Source organism: Talpa europaea (assembly GCF_964194135.1).
Source record: "Talpa europaea genome assembly, chromosome: 5".
NCBI lineage: Eukaryota > Metazoa > Chordata > Mammalia > Eulipotyphla > Talpidae > Talpa > Talpa europaea.
The window spans coordinates 34232289-34257020 of NC_140071.1; the positions used below are offsets into that span (position 1 = coordinate 34232289).

General features: G+C 36.8%; 1 protein-coding gene across 14 annotated transcripts in view; it reads left to right on the forward strand.

Moving 5' to 3' along the window:
• Positions 1-24732, forward strand: part of MCTP1 (multiple C2 and transmembrane domain containing 1) — a gene marked incomplete at both ends in the record, with an annotated part of 477275 nt that overhangs the window by 393164 nt on the left and 59379 nt on the right. For all 14 annotated transcript variants that reach the window (XM_084233956.1, XM_084233964.1, XM_084233965.1 and 11 more), the window contains one exon: positions 15135-15188. In XM_084233956.1, coding sequence (XP_084090082.1) covers positions 15135-15188 — 54 coding nt within the window. The remainder of the gene's footprint in view (positions 1-15134; positions 15189-24732) is intronic.

Here is a 24732-nt window from a genome sequence, read left to right on the forward strand (position 1 = left end):
GTTAAAGTCTCAGAGCTAGCAAGCAATCACCAATGAAGCATACATTTGAACCCCATCCAGGGAGCTAACCCACACATGGTGTAGCAGACCTCTCCTGTCTCACCTGCTGCTTCCCTCAGCCGTGTATGTCAGTAGATCTGCCTGTTCTGCTCTCCACTATATCTCTGGTGAATCCTCTCACCCCTGAAACTCTGGCCTAGACCCCAGTTCTTGTATGCATAAATTTAAAAACATAAAGCTTGTAAGAAGAGAATTCTTTCTTCCAATCAATGATGTTGATTGGGTAGTTTGGGATGCAAGGCACCAAGAAACATGTCTGTTTGACTTGAGTGTCTATAGATCACACATGTATTATTTTCCTCAATCAGAACTTTCAGTTTTGAACTCCATAGAAGAATCTTTGAATAGGTGGTATATTGAATAAGTGACAGTCCTAACAGGATCTAAATAGACTGTCCAAGGCTGAGCTGAAAAGAGAGGACTCCATATGCAAAGTAGCATAGACTAGAACCTCCTGTGTTTGCATTTCAGTACCAAAAACGACCACATACTTGTTCTTAACAGAAGCAGCACTGAGTCATACAGCCTGTAAACACATCTAAAAATGGATGATCACTCTTTTCTTTTCTCTGCTTATTTCAACAGCAATTTTCTCAATTTTTCAGAAGGTCACCAGCTTGCAAAATCTGAGGAAGATCATGAAAAGTACCAGACCTTTAGTTTTCCAAAACAATCACTAGCATAAAGAAGCAAAATCCAACAGCCAATCAGATGTTAGTAGAAAAGTTCATCCTCTGTGATCCATGTCAGTGCTGTTTACCACCTGCTTAGCTTTGCCAAATGATCATTCATTATACTGATTGGTATCCCCAAACATCAGTGACCTATGTTATCAATAACCTCATATGGATGTCGACCAACAGATTTCTACATTTTCCCCACACTGTTCAAATGCCCGCCCCCCTCCCCCACTTTTGGGTGCATTTGCTAATCAGGCCTTCATCTCTGCAGATATCCTCAATCTTCAGATCCTGATGCCCTCCAAATTTGTCCTCAGTTTAGGGTTGCCAGATTTAGCAAATAAAAGTACAGATGCTCAATTAAATTGGAGTTTCAGATAAACAACAGGAGATATTTATACTAACAAAATAATTATTATTTATCTGAAATTCCAATTTAAGTGGATGCCTTGTATTTTTCTGTCAACTTTATCCCAAAATATACCTTATAGTCTTACCTCAACACTTGTAGGAAGATAATCACTCCAAAATAAAATTCTGATCATCTTGCTCTATTATTTTGGTCTTTCCACAATCTCTTCAAGCATAACATAGTAGATTCCTTGTGAGCAGGCCTCACCCAAACCATATCTTCAGCTTTATAGCCGTTATATTTCAACAGGATCGTTTATTTGCTTGTATGTCTCTTTGGTTTCTGTTTTTTCTTTTAAAGATTTATTTATGCATACAAGAACTGGGGTACAGGCCAGAGGTGCAGGGGGTGAGCAGATACACCAGAGACAGAGTGGAGAACAGAGCAGGCAGACTGACTGAAATACGCTGCTGAGGGGAGCAACGGGCGAGACAGGAGAGGTCTGCTGTGCCTTGTCGGTAGCTCCCCGGCCACGGATCGAACTTGTGCTGCAGAGGCTGCGGATAGCTCCATTGGATGCATCTTAACCCCTTGAGCCACCAGGGAGGCCCTCTGTTTCTTATTTTTGAGTACAGAATGTTTACTTAACAAAAGATGGAAGTAGTGGACAGAAGTGGGGAAGTGCAGACCATATCAGTGCTCCTTAGTTGACTTTTCCACCCAGAAAACAACTGTTGACCAGTTAAGAGATCAAGAAAGCAAGGCTCAGTAGAGCAATGCCACTTGCAGCTTCACAGCACAAGGGACTGGACCTCAGTACTGACTGGCTCCTCAGAGGTGTTCTTTGCCCTTCTTCCAACTCATGCACTCATTCCAATGGTCAGGGAAGGGCAACAACTTGATCTATAACAGTAGGAAGGAGTAGGGGAAGGAAATGATGTTTCTCATTTTGGATAGATGGGGCTCTTAGGCCCAGGATAAGGTAGTAATGTGTCAGTCAGTGTGGGAGTGCACTGTGGGACCACACGGGGCAGTATAGTCTGGGAGTGTGTGCTGTGCCAACATGCAGCATCCTGGAAATGAATGGGCCCCAGGGACAGATGTGCAGCAAGCCAGCCCTGGCATTGCATGGCAGGTTGCTTGAAGTCCTTGCCACAGAAACCATACATGAAATGGTTTAAGGTTCAAATGCTGTGGGACACAGCAGCTCCAGAAAGCTGTTGGGGAGGCAGGTGCCTCCCTGCTAGGACCAGGCTTTCCTGGGCACCTGGCTCTGGGATACCTGTGGATGAGCGGATGGTGACCCAGCTGCAAGGGGTCAAAGTCCTGCAAGAGAAGAACAGATGAACCAGATGTCTTCCACCTTTGGAGAAAAGTGGAATTTTGAGACATTAGGTATCCCTGGCTTCTGAACAGGGAGAACTAAGGGTGGGTGGGTTGGCAGCTGAAGCAGTATTTGGAGCAGAGTATATTTGTCGTTTCTCAAATAGTCAATACACTCTGTCATCCAGTCTTTTTAAAAATGTATTTATGAATGTAAATGTATTATTACTGTTTGCTTATCATATGTACTTTGTTTTTTTACAAAAATTGAATCCCATTAAATCCTCTCTTAGTGCACCTACATTTTATATTCAGCAACATATCTAGAAGTATCCCTCCAATTAGGGCAAAAACATGATTTTGAATGACTGCATAGTTCTCACCAGAGTGCAATGCATAGTGTACTATGCATTCTTTAAATGATCACTTCAGTTTTTTGTGTGTTTTTTTTTTTACCATCTCAAACATACTGTAAAGAAAAAACCTAAACTAATCTTTCAGCAGGTCTCTAGGAGATGTTCTTTGGCAAAATCCTTAAGGTAGAATATCTGGGTGAGAGTATATGCATTTTGAAGTTTTGATAATACTTATTTGTAATTAATCAGGTTTTTATTATTTTATACATTTATGCCTAGGTAACCACAAATTATCATTTTTTTTCTGGAATGCCACCTCTGACTTCCCTCTCATTCTTGCCACCTACCAGCATCCCACTTCTACCAACACCATCTCTCAGAGACTCAGTGAACCCACTTCTCTAAGTTCCCATGTCCCCTCACTGTATTGTAATACAGTAATATCCTCACCAGCCAGAGAGATTCTAACTGTTTCATTCATTTGTGTATCTAATCCTGGCACTAGTCAAGATGTCTCACACATAGTAGCATAATAGTTGCTCAAGAAAAGTTTGATGAATAAATGAATATTTTAGTCCCATTTTTTCAAATTAAAATATTGTCTAAATTTTATGCATAATTATAACCATTTAGCAAAACATACTGCACATATACGAGCACTGTACTAGCTGTTGTTCAAAGATGATTAGGGTCTGGTCCTGACCCAGAATAGTTTATGTTCTAGTGAGGAAAACAACAAAATTGAACACGTGAATATAGTAGCTGCCATGACAGAGACTGCTTATGGTATGCAGAGTGTGCAGTCAAGACACATTTTGATCATCTTGGATGTATATGTATGTGCTGCACTTGGAAAGAAAAGGGGGTTTATCTGACTGTGACCACAGCTTTTATTATTTTACCCTCAATCTGTCCCTTTCAGTCAGTAACTCCATGTTTGCCTTTAATACTTCTTCAGTTTATTGGTTATCCTTTTACTGTATTCTGAAACTGCAACTAAACTTCAAATTGGAAAGATGAAATTGTAAAATGGTAGAAGATAAGTGTTACCTGTACGTGACATGTCAGTGCCTATAGAGAAAGATGTAAAGGAAAACACTTCTATTTTTAAAAGTCAATTTACTAAAGATCTTCCTCACCTGAACAGTTACTTTCAGATGTTAGCTCCCCAGTTTCTTCCTGAATCCCCTCCCATCTTGTTCAGCTTCTCCAAAAATGCCTCCAAGACTGTGAAAAGGGAAAACATATTCTTCATTATCAGGAAGGATTTCTTCCCTAGAATCTAGCTGCTTTTGTACCATATAAATTGTCTTGACAACTTTGAAGGGATCCTGAACATCTCACCCCCTGGTTTTCTCTTATTTGAGTCCTAGTTGGCCCTCGGTACCTCAGAAACTCATTGAAAAACCAGCAGCCTAAACTCCCTTCAAGGTTTTCCACAGATTCAAGGAATTCGCCTTCTAGATAGTTCTCCAAAGTGTCCAAACCTAGCATTTATAAGTCAACTCAATGACTTTATTATTTGTTTTCCTTCCAAGAGGTCTGCCCCCACAATTTCTCATTTCTGTAATTGGGGAGTGAGACATAGAAGAGAAAGAAGGGTATCCCCAGTTCTGGTCTCAGTTCTCAGGGTGGCTGTGTTTATTCTACCTATTTCTAGTGGTGCCCTATTTGCTCTTCTCAATGATTTTGTTCTCTCCTTAACATATAAGGATCAAAACAAGGGCAGGAAGAGCATAAGGGTCTATGGTGATGGTGCACAGGTGAATTGGTAGAAAATCTATGGGCCTACACCTGATGTAAAATATATATAAATAAAGAAAATAATTTATTTAAAAAACATATAGTAAGGAAGATAGGATGTAGGGCCAACAGAAGCGGACTCATGACCCGGTAACTAGTTTGTGTTACTACTCTTGATCGTCATGCCTTGTGTGGTGGGTGGTGTTGGCAAAAGGTTTCATATGGTATTTGTGGAGACTTATTGTCCCTAGTTCACAAAGGTGACAGGAAATTGGAAGACCTCAATTAACAAACTAAAAGTGGAAACAAAATGATATGTCTTTATCTGCTAGCGGAAAATGTTTATAAATCAGAACTATTATTAGGAGTCCAATAACCCTGAGAGTTTTATAGTCATTATTTTTTCTTTTTTAGCATTGCATGGGCTACATTTTTCAAGAACATGCCAGCCTATACACAGAATCAGGATAGTACATGTAGGTTACCAAACTAAAATTTCCTTCAAGGGAATTTTCTGTCATTTGTTACTGACTTTATTTGATCATGCAAGAAAAAGTAAACTACCATGCCATATCACTCACCTCAGATATAATTGAATAAATTGAATAGTCTGTTGTATACTTAAATAAGGGAGGACAATTCACCTAAACCATGTTCCCAAATGAATTCCACTCCCATGAGCAACAGCATCTTAAAAATGAGTATTGCCAGGACCTGTCTCCAGCTGGTAGAGGTTAAGAACCCAAACTTTGAAATGAGGAGACTGGGATTAAATTCCAGGCTGCCTATTTGTCAGGTATGTGGATTTGTTGATGCTCCTAAGCATCAGTTTCCTTATCAATAAAATAGGTGTATTACTCAACTTGTTGCAGTCTGGTGGCATTTAGGTGGCATGTGATAAGCATACAGTGTGTGATCAATAAATGACAATTAGGTGCCTGACCATGTATAAAACAGGACAAACAAGTACAATGGAGGTTTAAATATTGTAGAAGTCACTATCTCAAAGAGTTTCTTTGTAAGGCCTATTGAAGAGAATGATTTCCATGACCATGACTCCTTAATTTTGAGCTTGTAGACAAAAACTATAGCATTGCCACAGCAAGATTTTCCAGCTTATAATCCCCCTACTAGGCACTTGGAAGCCCCACAAAAATGAAAGCTCTATTTTTATCAACAAAAAAAGCAGATGAAGAAATTTTAACAATCCTCTACAGATTAAAGATTTGTGGCAACCAAATGTCACAGAAATGCTATAAACATCTGCTATTCTGCAGACCATATCCATAGATAATTGAAAGAAATATTTTTCTTGATTGTTACAATACAAATCTGCACCCTGCACAGTGCATAAAGACAAAAGCCGACGGCATCAGAAGCAAAGAACAGAGCATTTCCCAGAAACCATCATTGAGTCCCAAAGCAAAATATTCCTTCCTAACAGCCTCACCCTAGATGTCGACTAAGAGAAAGAAAGGTAAACCTATACTAGCATACCATGCCTGGGCACAGGGACTAATTTTAATAAATCAGAATAGAACATGAAAATGTCAACTTAATCAAGCATTTAAATTTTATTAATCAAGCCTAATTTTTATGAGTGCAAATAATCACTGAAGCTGGACAAATTTGTTCTCGATTGCATCAGAAACATAATTTTAATATTTAATGGACTGATGAATTTAAATGGAGAATTATCTTTATGAAACATGCTCTTCATAATTTGCCATTAAATGAGAAATAAAAAAAATCAACATAAATCTTACATAAAGGTTATTTAACTAAATGTTGGTACTATAAATATTATAAATGCATTATGCACTAATTTAGCAATCACACAGTACACTACATAAAGCAGAAATGATAAGTGGATGAGGCAAGTGTTCCCTAGGATATGCAGCTCTTATGTGATACTGTAGGAAGCTCATGATAAAATGGTTACGGAGGTTTTGTGTGAGGTTTCGTGAACATTCTTTTCATTCAGGCTTTTATGCTACAATTCACCATTCACCATAGATATTCTTTCCTGTTGAAATGTAGGTCTAAACCCACATGAGCTTGTGTGTGTGTGTGTGTGTGTGTGTGTGTGTGAGAGAGAGAGAGAGAGAGAGAGAGAGAGAAAGAGAGAGAGAGAGGTGGTTATTCTTTACAAAAAAATTAAAAAGTGTTTTATCAGTATTATTTATAGAAAAGTAGTAGGAGGAAAAAACTGAAGTTTTCTGACTATGATTTTTTGACATTCAAAACATGCTCCATTATCAAAGTTAGATTCTCTGACATAATGTTCTCAGGCCTCAAAATATTCTAGGCACAAAGGGGAAAAAAGAAAAAGAAAATGAAAAAAAATCAAATTAGTGTCAGAATAGTTTTCTCTATAAATGTCTACCTATTTCCCTTACTCCCACCACTACCCCCCAACATATTACTTATAACAGAGAGGAGTCAAACAAAACAGAGCAGTTTGGTTCAAAAGTTTGGTAACATTTCCCAGATAAATGATTTTTTAAATTTTCAAATTCTATTCTTTAAAGGTTCCTATTCTTCTAAAAGTGTAGCATTTACCTGTATGACATGCACTAAACTATACTTTTATGTGAAAAGGTGCTTCTTGCCTATTGCAGTTTTAATGCTCCAAAACATAATTCATGGGGTTTGAGCAAATTACATTTCTGAGAAGATTGGACAAGATTGGAGGACATGGTTCTCTTACAGAGGTCATTGTCACCCCCTCTTCTTGCTCTGCAGAAAATGTTTTAAATATATATAATATGGATTCTTCATTAGACACTCAAAAAAGACAAATTCCTAAGGTCATTTTTAAATTTTGAAACATTTAAAATTGTGTCATTTTTGTAAGAAATGTATAGTTCTGGAATGGAAATTTGATTTTATATAGAGAGGATGAACTACATAATTTTCTTTTTTATTTGATGTACAAAATTATGATTATTATGCTTATTATTAATGTACAAAAATGTTTTGCTTTGAGTACATTACATTTTATGAAAATAGACTAGTGTTAAGTTACCTTTTAATCTCATTTGCAAAGCACATTAAACAATTCAATTTTTTGGCCTCTTGTATACTTTTTTCAACCTGACAAATAATACAGTTCCAAGAAAGCATTATTATTTATAAAGCACATTGTAGGTTAATAGTTGACCTATTTTCCCTACTGAGCTGGATTAATATGCAATATCCTAAAGACATCAAAATTAGCATTTTTCCCTGCAAGCAAAAAATACAATACATGGTAAAGCCTTTAGATGGAGACATAGTTCAAATAAACTCCAGAATTCTGTTCACAGTGCTTTGTATAAGAGTGAACATTTAAGAACACTGAGAAGGAAATATGAAAAGAAATTCATTTTAGATGCTTATACTGATAATAGAATTTATATTAGATATTGTTTAGCTTTTCTTAATGGAAGGGTTTTTCTGCATATTAAGCCGGCACTTAAAAAAATACAAGGTTACATACTCTTGACCAATAAAGTAAATTTACTGTCCTTGCACCTTACAGCAAACCATATTATACTGCAAATAAGAATGCTGTTGTTGATGATGCAGAATGCAGGCTGTATGTAATCAGTGGAATGCATCAAAAGTCATCTGATAGCCGCATTAAAGCCACATTTCCTATTAAGAATCAGACTAAATTACAACATGGCACTTCCTAGAATGAGTGGAGGAAATGCATTCTGCAAGAAGAAATAATTGTATTTGAGTGTCTCTGTAAAAATCAGGAAGTCTTTTAGCAGTAAGTAATAATGCTTTTCTTTTTAGTCTGCCTTCTTTTGTATTGCAATATATTCAGCCTCACTGGCAAGCCTATCACACTAATTATTATTACATCTAGTGGTTCAGTTATCTTGATGACTACTGTAGCTGAAATACTCCAAGGTCAAATTCTTAATAGCGTGAATCAAACTAAGCAGCCATCATACATACAGTTGCTTTTGAGATATACTAGATGAAGCACTGTATCCCAGACCTGTTTATGAGTCTTATTATTCTCACAAATGTGGAGTAAATTATATGTACAGTTTAATTGCACCATTCATTTTGCAAAAATTCCTTCTTAAAAATCTTGTAAGAAGCAGGTGTCCTGTTGTGAAAATGACAGCACAAGCACACCTATAATGATCTTATTGACACAGAAGTCTTCAACCTGACCTTTGCTACTTTCCAGTGATTCGAAATAATCTGAGTGATTATATGCATTTCTCAATCCACAGACACTCACTGATTTCATATTATACTTACATGTGAACTACCCCAGTGGCACACAAATGTATGCTCTGCTTGGGTTTGCACATACAACATGGTATAAATGAACTCCAGACCTTGTTGAAGAATACTGTTCTCCCCAAATTCCTCCATATCTCTATGGTGGAAATAGGCATTTAGTTTGTAATGTGTCCAAATTTAAGCATCTGTACACATTTGGATGTTCTATGAATATGAAATCAAATATGAAACTTCTTTCTTTTGTGACAATTTTCTTTCTTTAATTTTTTAACATTGCAGTTGCACATCTGGACAGCAGTAATTTCTTCTTTAATTTAAATGTGTCGCTTTTTTATAGACCATGTTTGAGTAAAGCAATTTGAATTGTGCAACGATTCATTCTGAACATAGCAAAACATCCATTTAATTTGAAGATTATTTCCAAGGGAAAAAGTAAACATACAAAAGAAACTGGTTTGTGTCCATTTTGATTTTCAAGGGTTTTGGGTTTTGTGATACTCATACTTACAAGGGTCATATAACCAAGGTTCTTTTGATTATATTTTGCTTAAAGAGATATAAGTAAGTGGGAGATTTTATCCCTGGGAAAATAATAGTCTGAAGTGGTTTAAAAATTATTCATAGACCTTTTAACCTACTTCTGTTTCTTTAGTTTTAAAACATGAACCCACAACTTAGTATTAAAAAGCAATAATTAGTATCCAGTGCCCCATGATGATTTTAATAATGAGACTTAGCTAAATCCACTTTTCCCCATGCTTTCACTGTCTTGGTGTTCTTCTCTGCATCCTTTTGGGCCCCTTTCTCATATATCTTTGCCTGGTGGAATAACTCTAAATATGTTATTGTATTTTTACTCAGAATACCAACACCATTCTTATTATTTTCAGCTGAATAAAATTTCATTTCCTTGCAGATCATAGTGTTTAGTTGTATTAAATTCTAATTAAAAGTCTTATGATATTAAAAGGGCTCCTATACAACTTTACAAAATATATAGATCATGTGGATATAATTTTGCTCCATTTTGAAAGTGGAATTCTAAATACACAGACTCATAGGATATTTTGTATGTTAATGACAAATGTTCAGCAAATATTGAATATGAAGGAAGAAATATTAAGCTTTTAAAGATAATGTTATCTGCTTATTCTTTGGCTATAATGTAGCTGGCATGCTGCTTTTGGGGCTGTCTAAGTGTGTTTTTTAAAATGTCATCTTTATTAGTATTACATTCAAGGAATAGTACCAAGAATCAGTTTCTTTCAAGACCTTCCTCCAGTGTGTGGCATATAAGTCTGTGACGAGCGACATTACAGAAGGTCATGTCACTTTTAACTGCTTGCATTACATCTTTCTGATTTCCCTAGTGCCCTTCCTTTGTTTGATTAATACTACTTGCTTTCAAGCAAGGTATCAGAAAGCATAATTTGGAAAGAGAATTCGAGAGCCGATTGGAGATATGCCCCCTCAAGAAAAAAAGAAACAGAAAACAAGTTTGTAAAAATATATCTTTTGTGACACATGCATTTTCCTTCACTCATTTTATTATCCTCAAGGAGATCCTACCTTTTTGTCATTAAATTATTACTGGCCAATGGTGGGTCAACTGGACTTGTGCACTTGAAAACAAACTATGTAGTCCTTATTTGACTTTATTTGAAGGGGAAAGAGATGGAATTTGAGACTAGAACTACTTTATTTTATTTGTTTTCCTTAGTTAAGTGTTAAACTCCAGCAGTTTCTTTCTAAATACTAGGTGTTATTTGAGTTCTCTGGGAAAGGTTGCAATTTTGTGCAGTCATTAAATGCAATTCAGTGTTCTATACAGTTTGTTTTTAAAAGCAAACTTTGCAGTTTCTGTAGGCATTGAATTTGGTTAGGGCTCATGAGTCCAAGCATAGCCCAGCTTCTGAGACACTCTTGCCTTCAAACCTTTTCCTTTCATTAGACCATTGAAGTTTGAAAACTAGTTGTGAAATAATTATCATTTCAATTGAGAAGCTGTATCCACCCCTCTAACTGTGTCCTTCTATCTGTTTCCTAGTGTCAGTGAAACATGAACAAGAATTTTGTATGTCATTAAGAACGCTGAATATTTTTCCAGGAAAAATAAATAGTATATATTTGTATAGATTTGAACATATAACCCCTGGAGCAGATACAAAGATGTAAACCTACTTTACCTCAATAAACATAATTTAAATATATATGTGTGTGCATAATTTTCACAATTAATGTTTAAAATCATGTTAAATTGATATTTTTGTCACTAGTCAACATTTTTGAGTACCTACTTCAGTGTAGGAATTGTGCTGAGCACTTTAAATACATTAATCAAGGCTGTGGGAAATGTATTCCTATTACCTCCATTTGCCAAGGTACCTTTAACTTCACCTGAGCAAAATGTAGTAGAGGGATGCATTCTGAAGCAGCTTAATGGTATCAATAGGAAACCATCTGTATTATAAATCCTCCTTGTAGATGTTTACGGTCTAACATTAAAAAGACACTGGAGTAGGGGGAAAGCCCTCACTAGAGCTCTAAAACACAACACAAAGGCCTCCCACTAACACAACACTTTTCTGCCAAATGTAAAAGCAAATGGTTGTATTGGGTGGTTCCGGCTGCACATTTGTGGAGCAATTGTGCGTAGCCAATTACCCGCTTGTGCAGGGTAAGAACAATTTGGGTTTTGCAAATGAAGAATCTGATTCTGTACATCTATTTGAATCATTCTTTTTCAACCTCAGAAAATTAACTAGAAGGAAGTAGAGACCTCTAAATCCTAACATAAAGGTTAAATATTTATGGTTTCTCTTTCCAGGCAAATACTTGAAAGCATTATAAATACTTGCTTTTATTAATCTGCACCTTTCTAGGTGAGCTAGTTTGGTCCTGCAAGAGAAATGATAGACACTTTACCAAAAAGTCTACTCAAACATACAAAGAATAGGTGATGCATTTACTCTATAAACATATATTTCTTGAGCATCTGTTCTATATATTATATGAAACCCGCTAGGCACAATCTGACACCGTTCTGCTTTTTAGCATCTACAGTATCATGGTAAGTTCTGAAGAGGGGAGGCATAACATACATTCTTAATGGATACTAGCTAAAATATTGAGTTTATGCACAGGAATAAAAGTGTAGTGTTTATCTCATTTTCTTTGACCTAGTTAATATATAATTCTACATGGGTAATTTTTGCAAAAATCATCTGCTCTAAGGTTTATCAGTTCCAACATTTTGTATACCTCCAATATGGGAAGGTGTATTATTTATTAAAAAGAAAATAAATAATAATGTCTGAATTTAAAAATTAAACTGAATGTAAAATTCAAAACATTATTTTTTAAGAGATACAAAATAGTAGTCACTTAAAAAGTATTGTGAGGGTTAGGCAAAATCTTTTTTAAAAATTTTATCTTTAAATGCAAAATACACATAACAAAATTTTCATCTTAATCTTTTTTTTTACTTAGATAACATTGGCATACAATACTGTATATGATTAAAGATCTAGCATCATATGTCCTTCAGGTATATGTTACCACACCCTCAGCACCAAGGCACTAAAAGTCTTCTCCCACAAACCATCACACCCCCTCCTGGCTGTGCTCCCTCTACCCCATAACCTCAATTCCACAGTCAGATTTATAGGGTTTGTTTTGGTTTGGCTTTATCTTACCCTTTGTTTTGTTCTCTATATTCCACATCCGAGTGAAATAATATGGAGTTTGTCTTTCTCTTTCTGACTTATTTCATTGAAATAATCCCTCCAGTTCCATCTAACTCATCACAAAAGGCAAGCATTCATCTTTTCTTTTATATAGCTGTGTAGTATTCCATTATGCTTATAAACCACACCTTCCTAATCCACTCATCTGTCCTTGGGCACTTAGGTTGTGTCCATGACTTGGCTATTATAAATAATGCTGCAATGAAAATATGAGTGCATATGTCCCATCAAATTAGTGTTTTGCATTCTTTAAACAGATACCTAGTAGTAGAATTGCTGGATCACATTGTAAATCTATTTTTAACATGTTTAGAAACCTCCATACTGTTTTCTATAGGAGCTAGACCAGTCTACATATTCACCAACAGTATATAAGGGTTTCTTTTTTTGCCACATCCTTACCAACACTTGTTGTTTCTGGTCTTTTTGATATGGATCATTCTCACAGGTGTGAGGTGGTATCTTATGTGGTTTTGATTTGCATTTCTCTGACAATAAGTGATGAGAATATTTTCATGTGCTTGTTGGCCATCTGTATATCTTCTTTGGAGAAGGGTCTATTAATCGTGTTAAATGTACAGTTCAGCAGTGCTGAGAATATTCATATTGTGTAACCAATACCTAGAACTTGTTCTTGCAAAAAGAAAACTCTGTAGCTGTTAAACAAGGTATATTATTTTGATGCAACACAATATACCAAAATAGTGTGACTGCTTTTCCAATTGAAATTTCCACCACAAATACCCCAATTTGGAATAACCTGGCATGTATCACCTCAATTATACATTGTCAGTATTAGTATCTGTACATTTATGATGTGAATACATCAGAATTTGAGTAAATTCAGACTTATCATAAAGGGTTAACAGGTCATCCCCATTTAGACTCCACTGAACTTTAACCTTCTTGAGGGCTAATATGAGTGTAGATGAAGTATCAATGCATTACTCGTCTTTATATTCCAGTAGCCAGCAGTCTGTGCTCTGGCAGGGTGTTAATAATAACTGCTTACGGAGTGGTTGAATACGTTATAGTTAGAATGTCAACTAAGACTGAATTGCTTTGTATGTTCCAAAAATAAGTGTAAACTCAACAAATTCTTTAAATCACATGATTGTACTACTGTGGTTCTTTTGAAATGCTGAATATCCAAATGAAAGACCACAACATCATACCATTTAATAGAAGATTTAAAGCATGACATTAAATTAGGAACAATCTCATAGGTTGTCAGATGCTTTTGGTTATATATCAGTTCATGAGACCCAGAGGTTTCTTTTAGGTTCTTCTTTTCAATCAGTGAATATTTTTAGAATACTTGAGAAAAATTATTAAAATAACTGAAAGAGGAGGATCAGATATAAGTCTTTGTGTAATATAGTCTTAGTTATTGAAGTTTTTGCAAATAGCATAGTCATGTCTATCATTAAGCCACATGAAAGAAGGGCTTCTGTCTTCAAAAGTTAAAAATTTTGAGAAAAGTTTCTTTTTAAAAATTTGATAACCATGTTTATTCAGAGATACAAAGATACAGATACAGACTAGATAAAGAAATAAAATCACCACCAGAATTATAAATTATTTCAAATGCCATAAATACAATCGTAAGTTGATCCTTACCAGTATAACAATACCCCTCATCCAAAAGTTTTTAAGATTTCTGGTTTCCATGGAGTCTTATGTGTATGTATACATGTGCAGATGACTTTATTTTGGCTTTATAAGCTATAATGAAATACTCAAAACAGAATAAAGTCTCATTCATGGTACCTGCAGCTATATATTGATTGGGTCAAAAGGAAGTTTTTTGGCAAATTCAAAATGTCTAATCCATTCTGCTGAAGTAAGTAAACTAAGAACCATTAACAAACTGCACACATATCCACACACATGGTTTATGTATACATATTATGCACATTTAATTAATGATTCCATTGCTATTCTCTTTCAATAATGTCCATTCTTACCATTCTCATGTAATCTTTATGTGAAACCTCAGGAGTATTAAAATTAGTTTCAGGAAATCATAAAAAGTCATAAAAGTCATATAGGCCATACAGAGATCATCAGGAGTTGACATTATACAAAAGAAGTAAAATTTTGAGCCAGGAAAGCTATTGTTAGTTGTATTCATAGACCACCAGCATGAATCAATGAACATATATAGATTTTTATCTTAGAGTTTGGTTAAATGTAACTCAGAAATAGTAGAGCTGGGTGGGGGGGGGTGGCGGGAAGAAATAGCAGAGCTGTTTTCTGCTTTGTTACCTAGCTCCAAATTTAAAGTGCCTGATTAATACAAACGTTGGAATAGTAAAAGAGAAATGTTCTGATTTACAACAATGCCTCAAATGAATGTTAGTTTATCTTATACATATTTCACATTCCTTAAGTTGTCACAGAACATTTCACACAAATTGGGTTCCCCTGACTGGGATTCTGTTCCCTTGTTTAATCAATTAAAGGTATAGCATTTTCCTAATCTCTATCTCTAGATCAAATATTCCCTCTCAGCGCATCTGTTTCGAATGTTAATAAAGTTTTCATTTCCAAAAGGTTTAAAATGACAGAACAAAATTCTCTCCTTTAAGAGCATGAAAATGACTTCTGTTTCTGTCTGCAGGTAGTGGAGGACATGCTGGAGGACGAGGAGGAGGAAGATGACAAAGATGACAAGGTAATTATCTTTCCCAGCACTTGGGTACCTGGGGATGGGGAAATGTAGACATGACACTGTTTTCACAGACAGTTAAAAAAAGGAGTTGAAGTGTTTGAGTCCAGAAAATTGGACAGTGCTGTTTATCATCCTAACAATGCCACTGCATGTTGCAAAGAGGGAGAGAGGGCTATAAATCCTCTCCGCTTTTGTCCAGAGCTTGGTCAAATATTTTTCTGCCAGGAGCCAAAAAAAAAAAAATAATTCAGCTTGTCTGGAACTTGATAGCTCTCGTGAAGATAACAGCAGTGACAACTGTTTTTGAAGGGCAAAAATTTGTCCTATCTTGAGTAATACAAATCGGGCTACACTTTGGGGGAAGAGAGAAGTGAGAAAATAGCAGCCTGCATGTTGAACATGGAAATTGTCATCTGTAAGTCTTGGAGAATTTCTCAGCAAAGGAACACATGTGTGCAGAGGGCTCCAGAGGAGATTTAAATAATCCCAGTGGTCCCTGCCCTTGCATAGCCTGGGAATGGTCTCCTGGCACCTCAGTCAGGAAAGCACATTCAGAAAGCTCATGTTTCGATTGTTAGTTGACTTGGGGATGGTGACCACGGTAAAAAAACAGCTAGTTTCTGAGAGTGCTTGGATTGGTTGTCCCCTGGGGAGATGGGCCAACTGGAGGAAAGAATTAGATGACCTTGCACCAAGGCAGCAGTGAGTGTCTGGAATAGGAGGAATAGCTTTCTATGGCAAGTCAGATAGCGATGTTGGTTTATTGTCATTTGGGGACATTTCTAGATCAAAGATTTTTAAAAGTCCTGGGGTGAAATTGGAAGGGGGAAGGAGGGCGAGAGAACAGCATTCATTAGTAACACACTGTTTGGCATATAAAACTTGAAAATGACCTTCACCAGAATCTATCTGACTTCTGTTATAGTAACAGTGAAAATTTTTGAAGGGGAAAAACAATGATTCTTAATTTATGCCCTTGACCTTTGATTCCACTAGAAATGTACAGTTAAAACCCTCTGTAAGAATCTGAGTGCTGGAAGCAAGCATTGGAAATGTCAAAAATAAAAAAAAAAAATCAACAGTGATTAGTTAACTTCTCAAATGATTTTTTTTCCTGTCTAATAATCAATGCTAGAAAGAAAATGAAAACATGCATGTCACATATACACATTTTCTCTCTTCTAGTACCGTTGCAAACATTTTTAAATGAATAAACATTTGTTATGAATTCTTTCTCCTATACATCACTTAGTCATTAACAACATTATCAAACATACACTAACAAAATCTCCTCCCTGCAAAAACACATATGTGCTTGTTTTTTAATGTTCAATAACATAAGCATACACTTCTGGCAAAAATGATATGATTTATTGTTAAGGTCAGTAGTAGAGCTGTAGAGAGCTTGTATTTTAACTCAACATGCCAGCTCTGAATCATCATTTCTCTGCTGATAAACACTGAGCTGCCATCCATTTATGACCATTTTTCCCTTGCTTGTTGCTGCTTTATTATTAAAGCCACCATAAAGATCCATTCCAGCAGCAGGCGTTTCCCCAGAAATGTTAATAAATGGAAGCCCTTAGTGAAGTCTAGTACTTCAATGCCCCTGCTTGAAGTCAACCTCTATTTTTTTTTTATTGTTGATATCTTTGTTTTTTGCCAGCTTGTTGATATTCTATACCACTAACTTCCCCTTTATGGCCACTTTTTTTTAATAGTGAGGATGTTAGAAGTGGGAAACAAACATCACACCTGTTTAGCCAGCTCACCAAAACATAGATGTCAGGTCGGACATACCAGGGTGGAATAACACCAAAACTCTGGAGTGGCATCTGTTGTAACCTAGTGTTTGGTTGTCTGAAATGGACACTGGTCTTAACACATTTTCAGATGTAGTTACCAAAGTTGACTGAAAGTAAGTGCTTAAATTACTGTGTGAGTTCAACTGTATTCTTCTGCACAGAATGCGGACAGTATACCTTCCATTTGGAAGGATTGTGAGCCTATTTTCATATTGCAACACTTTATTTGAATGATTTTTTTTTAAAAGATTTTTCTTTTTTTAACTTATAACGCAACTGACAACATAAAAATCATATCTGAACAAATAGGAAAATTGAAAATGCAGTAATTTACAATACACTCTTCAGGGCTTGCGTAATAGAGGAAAAACTGTTGAGTGGACTTTTTGAATTATAAGGTTTTACTATAAGAATGCAGATAGGAAAGACCCGTCAAGCTTCCATTTTTCAGCTTCCATTTCTTGACTGGCTCTCACAGCAGTGTTACAAGTCTTGGCTATCAGTGTGCCCGAATGGGAGAAGGGTAATTTCCTACTTTAAAAAATTCATTGGTTCCTCTATTTAAAGTTTGTGTATAGAGTCATGCGTAATGGAATTTCATGAGAAAACAAATGTGGTTTTTGCCATACGAGCAGGTACTGACCTCTAGCTCTCATTATTTCTCTGTTTTCTCATATGGTATAATAGTGGGGTCAGGTCAGTGGGTCCTCTTATAGGATAAAAGTAAAAAAGATTAATAAATGTGCCAAAGCCTCACTTTAATTGAACCTGAAGCATATGTTGCAAGTATGTAAAATATGTCCCAGATGTTTCACCAGGGCTAGTGTCTTGGCTTTCCCTGATTACCACAAGGCAGCTATTAGTCCTATAACCTTTGGACTTGGGGGTAAATGGGGTATTACGTGGCTCACAATGAGAGCACCTGTTTTCCATTCAGCAAAGACCCCTGGCAGGCTTTGCCTAAGCCTACCCATATGTTTTCACTTAGCAGATTGTTGGGCGATTATGAAAAGTGTCTTTCTTTAGAGCCAGCATTGATATTAGTCACTCACAATGAAAGAGCAAATCATTGGCTACTTGACAAGGTCCGCGTGGGCACCCACTGAAGTTGTTTATTTCATTTGAGCTTTGAATATTTTCCCTCTGCATAATTATATGAATGACAAAGACACAGGTAGACGAAGTTGAAGCAGACGATTCCTTAACGTGATGGTTTAGTAATGGCTTTTCTTTAGTGTGGATTTTAGCACCTGGGAAGATTTGGATTAAAGTTGGCAAAAGCTAAATTATGACTTACCTGGATTCTCAGAGTTTGTCCAGATGATGGCTTTTTGAGTATTTTTTTCCATGAGTTCTTCCTTTTTTATTAAAATAGTTGATCATTATTCAGGCTAGGGTTTGTGATCTTCAGACTTACTCTCCATTCTAAAATCTATTGTCCACATTTGCTTAAATCTAAAATAAGATGACTTCTCTCTTCATCCATTCCTATGGTTTTCACAAAGGCAGAGAATATGAGTTTTAAATGGCAAGTGGTAGTCGTGAATCATTGACTTTTTAATATTTTCATTTATCTGCAGTATATAGTAGCACTATGTTAAGCTGTGCCGGGGTTGAAATTTTTCCTGAACTAAATGTTAAAAAGATGTCATACTGCTAAATGTTAAAAAGATGTCTTCAGTCTCCTCTGTTGTAGAGCATTCTCTCAGTCATCTACCTCAAAGTCAGTTTGATCTGAATTTTGATCTGACACCAAATCCTGCCTTTGTAGCTAATAGAATACCTTAGTAAATAAGGTTTAACTAAATTACCTAGGTGGGGCTATCAACAAGCCATATAATAGTGTTTTTCACCATGTTATATATAATAAGACTGTGGTCAATCTGCATAATCTAGACATCTAATTTATGAAGATCAGCTTTTGCTTTGTGGCTTAAAAAGTTTAGGCTTGTTGCCCATGGTGTGGCCTACCCTTGTAATAAGATCCAGCTGCGGTATCAGGAAGCCAAAGATAAAATGCAGGTTTTCCTCAGGAAAAGCATGGATTCAAATGCATGGCATTGTCGTAATGTTTATTGATAAAAGATATTAAAATGTTCAGGCATTTATGCTTACATTGCTTCTCCTATTTCTTCAACCATTATGTCAAGGTTACTGTGTTTCAAGATAACTAGATGCAATAAATGAAACATATCTGAGTTACTTCAAAATGCACAGCTTGTTTGCTTTAATTCTTGAAATCTGTGTTTTCTAGTTTGATTCGCTAGCCCTAAACATGTATATAATATACCCAAGATGAATTCATCTCCGCATCTCAAATCAACTGTGAGGGGGGAAAAGGAGATAACACTGATATGTGATATAGAAGATTTTAATCTGACAAAATGTCATTTTCCAGTTATATTCAATGAAAAAAAACTGCATGGTGAGGAAACAGATCAAGGTTTTGGGAAAAGGCAGAGACAGACAGGAGACAGGAAAAAAAATTCTTTTACATAATCCTAACTCATGTCTAATTAATTCATTAATTCATTGTATTAGTTGATTGGTTTTCTATTGCTGCACAGCAATTTGCCACAAATTTAGAGACTTAAAATAACACATATTTACTTGTTCTCAGTTCAACAGGACAAAATCCCAGGCACAGCTGTTTTTGGCTTTCTGCTCCCAGTGGGCACTTTTCATGACCCCCCCCTGTAGTGGCAGGAATGGGGCATGGAGCAGGTTTTCTATGATCCCATGCAGAAGGGGTAAAGGAGGAATGAGTCCTGGAGTCCTCAGTGGCTTTTGCAGGCTTTTACTGGGATTTACTGGGTACACAGCAGGCAAGGGTGCTGGGGGGCTGGGAGGCTGGCAGGTTTCCCAGCCCCCAGCAAGCCTTCACATTATCTGGGCTCTCTGGCCTTCTCTCGTGTTCTCTCTGCTTCTACTCTCTCTCGGTTCTGCTTCTCCATTCTCCTGCTTCTCTCAGCTTCTTCTGGCATCCCTGTGACACTGCCCTTAAAAGCCCACTTAGCCCAGGTGAATCTCATCTACATATGCCCACACCCTATTCCAGGTGCCCGCCATCAGGCATGCATTTCGGAACCACAGGGTTCTCATCTATCCTAATAGCGGGAGGGCAGAAAAGCCTGATACTTTTTACCTTACCCTACACCCCCTCAATGGAGAATTTTCTTCTGTTGAATCTCTTTCAAAAACATCAAGTCAGGGCCTCCTCGGTGGCGCAGCGGTTGAGCGCTGGGTTGTGAAGCTGCCCGCAGCCTCTGCAGCACCGGTTCGATCCCCGGCTGCTCCCCGGCCACCGGAGGAGGGTCCCACATGGCGCGCAGACCTCTCCTGCCGCCCACTGCTCCCCTCAGCAGTGTACTTCGGTCCTTCTGCCTGCTCTGCTCCCCGTTCTGGCTCTGGTGAATTCTCTCACCCTCCCTCGCTTCTGACTGTACCCAGTGCTTGTATAAATAAATAAATAAATCTTAAAACAAAAGAAACAAAAACATCAAGTCAAATCTCTCTTCTGGAAGATCCCAGTCCCTTTTAAGAAATCATCTGATTAGGTCAGAACCCCTCCCCTCCAATATTACCTAATCATGTGGGTAACTATCTCATCATATTCCTAAATCCCCTTCACACACAGAGGGAGGGGATTATATAGGATATACACTAGGAGATGGGAATCTCAGCAGTCATCTAGTACCATCCATGCTCTAGAACAAAAATGGAACAGTCTTTGTGTTCCTCGTTTGTACCTATCGCTAGGTTGTGACACCGCTATCCTACAAAAAACAAATTAGGAAAGAGTGTCTGCCTAGACATGTCCTTTCAAAGATTATAAGAAACATCTCATATCAGAGGTATAATATACAATCATAATACAATGTAGTCCACTTGCTCATTATCTAATTCTTCTCTGAGTTGAGAGGTGGTTCATCAGGCAGAGCCCAATGGACTCTTTCCCCTTCTTATCTCCCATGGAGAAGAAGAAAGAATAAAATTGGCAAAAGGCCAAGGGCATAGATTTACCCCTCTTCTTGCTCCTTAGAGCAACTGAGCCCGCTGACTGGAATCAGTAGAAACTCCATCTAGCATCACAGCAACATTAGAACTGGAGGATACTCAAGATAGTGACCAAAAGCCCTCTTCACCTGGTAGCTGCCCTCATCCCACACCTGTGCAGTCACTCTCCCAGGATGGACTTGGAAATACCACCCTGCAAGACTTCAGGCCAGAGGCCATACAGATCTGGTCATTGAGTGAGGACCTACCACACCAGCCTGGTCCTTGGGTCCTGGTCCACTGACCGGTCTAAGGTGCCTGGGGAGGTATATACCTGTCAGCAAATCTGTGGTCCTTGTTCTCACCATCATTAACTAGACCCAGAAAGAGACCATTAAGAAGTTACATTAAAGCAAGAAGTGAATGTCCCAGGATCCCCAAGGAGGCATGTATCATGCATACTCAACAAACATGAGGAGAACCTGAGACCAAGACATGGTAGTGGAGGAGCAAGTATACCTACTATGGGAGTGCATGGTGAAGGCTGGAGAACTGACATTAATAAAACGCAAGCTGACTCTGGTTGGGGCAGGGAGGTGGGAAGTCACTATTACTAGCTATGAGGATAGAGGAAGGAACCACAAGCCCAGAAATGTGAGAAATCTCGGGATGCTAGAAAAGCCAAGGAAATGGATTCCCCTACAGAGCCTGCAGAAGGAAATGCAGCCCTAGCTACAGCTTGGTTTTAGCTCAGCATGAAACCCATTTCCAACTTCTGAACTATAGAAATGTGAGATAGATTTAAGTCAAAGCACTTTTGGCAATTCATTATAGAAGCAAGAGGAACTAATTCAGATGCCTCCTGACTACATTTTCTATACTTCTGCAAATATATAAACTGTATTTTATTATTTTTTTACTATCATTGACATATATTGCAAAAATAATACAGATGAACACAATTACCTTAGCAGGGCTAGGCAATAATTTAAAACTGATTTTATAAAAAGATTTTAACCATCTTTAAGATCGACAGAAGGTTGAAAAAGTAGATTAAGAAAGTATTAAAATCTGTGCTCTGACAGTAAGCAGACAAGATTCAGGACCAAGACAGCTCTCACCTTAAATTACTGTTTTTCATGTTACCACTCTATGGAAAGGAATAACAAATTTGTACCCAGTGTATCAAAATCCACTGCTAATAACCATAAACTCCTATATAGAAATTTCTAGATGCAGGCAATCCACATCCTGCTGTCCTCACGGACCTAATGTAGAAGCAACATCATGATGAGAAAGAAGGATATACTGTATTTTAAAGCACTAAGCTAATTTTTCCTTATTAACTTAGGCCTGTAAATATAGCTATATAGTTCTTTATTCTGTATGGGAATTAAAAGCACTATCAACAAAACAAATATTTTCATCCAAATTACCTTAGTTTTTATAGCTAAATTGGAGTGGCTAGTGCCAGTCATTAATATAGCTGGTTACTTTCCTGTTGAGGAGTCTGCAATATTCATTGGTGAATGTAGCACCAACAACGGATGGTTAACTTCATTTCAACAGAAGAATTTCACTTCCTCACCACCATCATTTCATTCCCTAAGATGTTTTCACTCTACAAAATGCAAGGTCAGAGAGGATATTAGCCTCCCTTAGGTCACAGAACCTTTGAGAATTTGAAGAAAGCTGTTGAATTTCTCCCCAGAAGAATTCATATAAACACATATGCAAAAATTTTTTTCATGTAATTTTTACAATAGAAATTGAATTATTTTACAGAAACTATAAGTATTTTTACAAAGTTATATCTCTATTGCTTTCACCATGTTTCTCTTGACATTTATGCCTATTTTCTCAAACAACTGAGATAAGTACAAGTTTTTCAAATAAAAATACAGTTTAATTCAACTCAGTCTTAAACTTCTACAAAAAAGCTGAGGTTCATCTTTAAGATTGAAATTATGAAGCAGTTTTTGACAAAGCAATAGGCGTGTTATTTTTGACAATTGTTTGACTATGATTTCAGTTTCATGGCAATAAATACTTAAAACACTGACTTGATAAAACAGTAACAAACAAAATGGGAACCACTATGATTTTATTAGATGAAGGTTAGGCAAGTGGAATTCCTGGACTTCTCCAAAATCCTTGCTGGAGTCATTTTGTTTGGTGAGAGGGTCTTTTGAACAGTCTGCAACATTAATGCTTCACAATTTGAAAATGAAAGGTTCAAGTATTCATGTTAAGGTCATTGGAGGCAGAATTGGCTTTCAGAGTTTCAAATGATTCCAGCAGTCTATGCGTTTCTACCTGTAAACTAATCAGTAAGCTTTGTTACTCTTTGTTCCAGTTTTTGCAGAAGCAGTGGCCTTGGCATGTTTAGATAGATGTCTACCTTCAACATATTCTTCCAGGGTGGCAGCTGAGCTAAAAGACTTTAAATGGAAACATTTACCTAGATAATTTGGCAAGGGTATTTATCAAGTAAAGCAAACTGTGAATGGCCTGTTTCCTGTTGGATTATTCTAATAATTGATTTTCTTTGCCTCAAAAAAAAACAAAAACAAAAACCTAGAACTTTCATTTGAAGGTCAACCAAATGTTTCAAGACAGGTCCTCTGGAAAGCTAGTTAACTTCTATATTGCATCGGTGAACTTCCTCTTCTACTCCCATTTCTTGACAAAGTCTCTTGAAATAACAGCGTGTCAGCCCTGGCTCTCAGGAGGGTTGACAACATTTGTAGAAATAGACATGATTTTTTCAGGATAGCTGGCAGAGTCATTGACACTGGCTGACACCACTGCATGTTGAGATGAGGACATGTTTCTTCACCAAAGCAGCAGAACCAGATGTGTTGCCAAGCATCACAGATGCTCCATCTAAACCTAGAGTGCCAAGATTTTTATTCTGCCTGAAAGTTTATTTGGCAAAGAAATTCTTTGCCATGTTAAAAAGACATTGACTCTGCAGATTCTAAAAGGACTTCACAAGTAGGAATTCTTCCTTGTTTTTAAGTAATTGCCAATGGATGTTGGCTTGCAAATAGAGGTATCTCTTTCCATTAAGTTTGGACAAAAGAGAAATATTAAAGAAATCGCATAAATGTTGTAGCATTGACATAATTTAATGAGCACCAACTTCAAAAAATGTGTAGCTTCATCAAACTATTTCCAGTAGTATATGGGTTATTTTTCTTGGTGACACAATGAACTCAAACAATATTTTAATACAAGTGTTTTTTTTTCTTAGGGCAATTATAATAAAGAAAAATATCTACTGTGTCTGGTAGATTTTCAGAGTAGGTACTTCCAACCTGAGGTACTCCTCTAATTTTATTGATTCCATATTTCCATTGGCCAGAATCACCACACAAGAAATACTGTACTTTTTTGTGTTCTAACGCAATCCATAGTTAATATCAAATTAATAGATATGGAAACTTCATGGTACTATTTTTTTCATTGAATTTTTCCATGGAATTCTCCATTTGCTACTATCAAAGCAAATAGAGACATCTAGCTATAATCATGTTAGTGGGGTTGTGTTTTCTTAGATGCCTATGAGCAGGAAACTATTCTACATGTCTTAAGATGGTAGTGGTTAACATCATCTGTTTATCTTCGATAACATCTATGGTAGATTGCCTTCTGTTCAAAATATACTCCCGTGTCTTCTGATCTCAGCCTTGGCCATGTAACTCACTTTGGCTGACCATACCACTTCCCAAAAAAACTTCAAG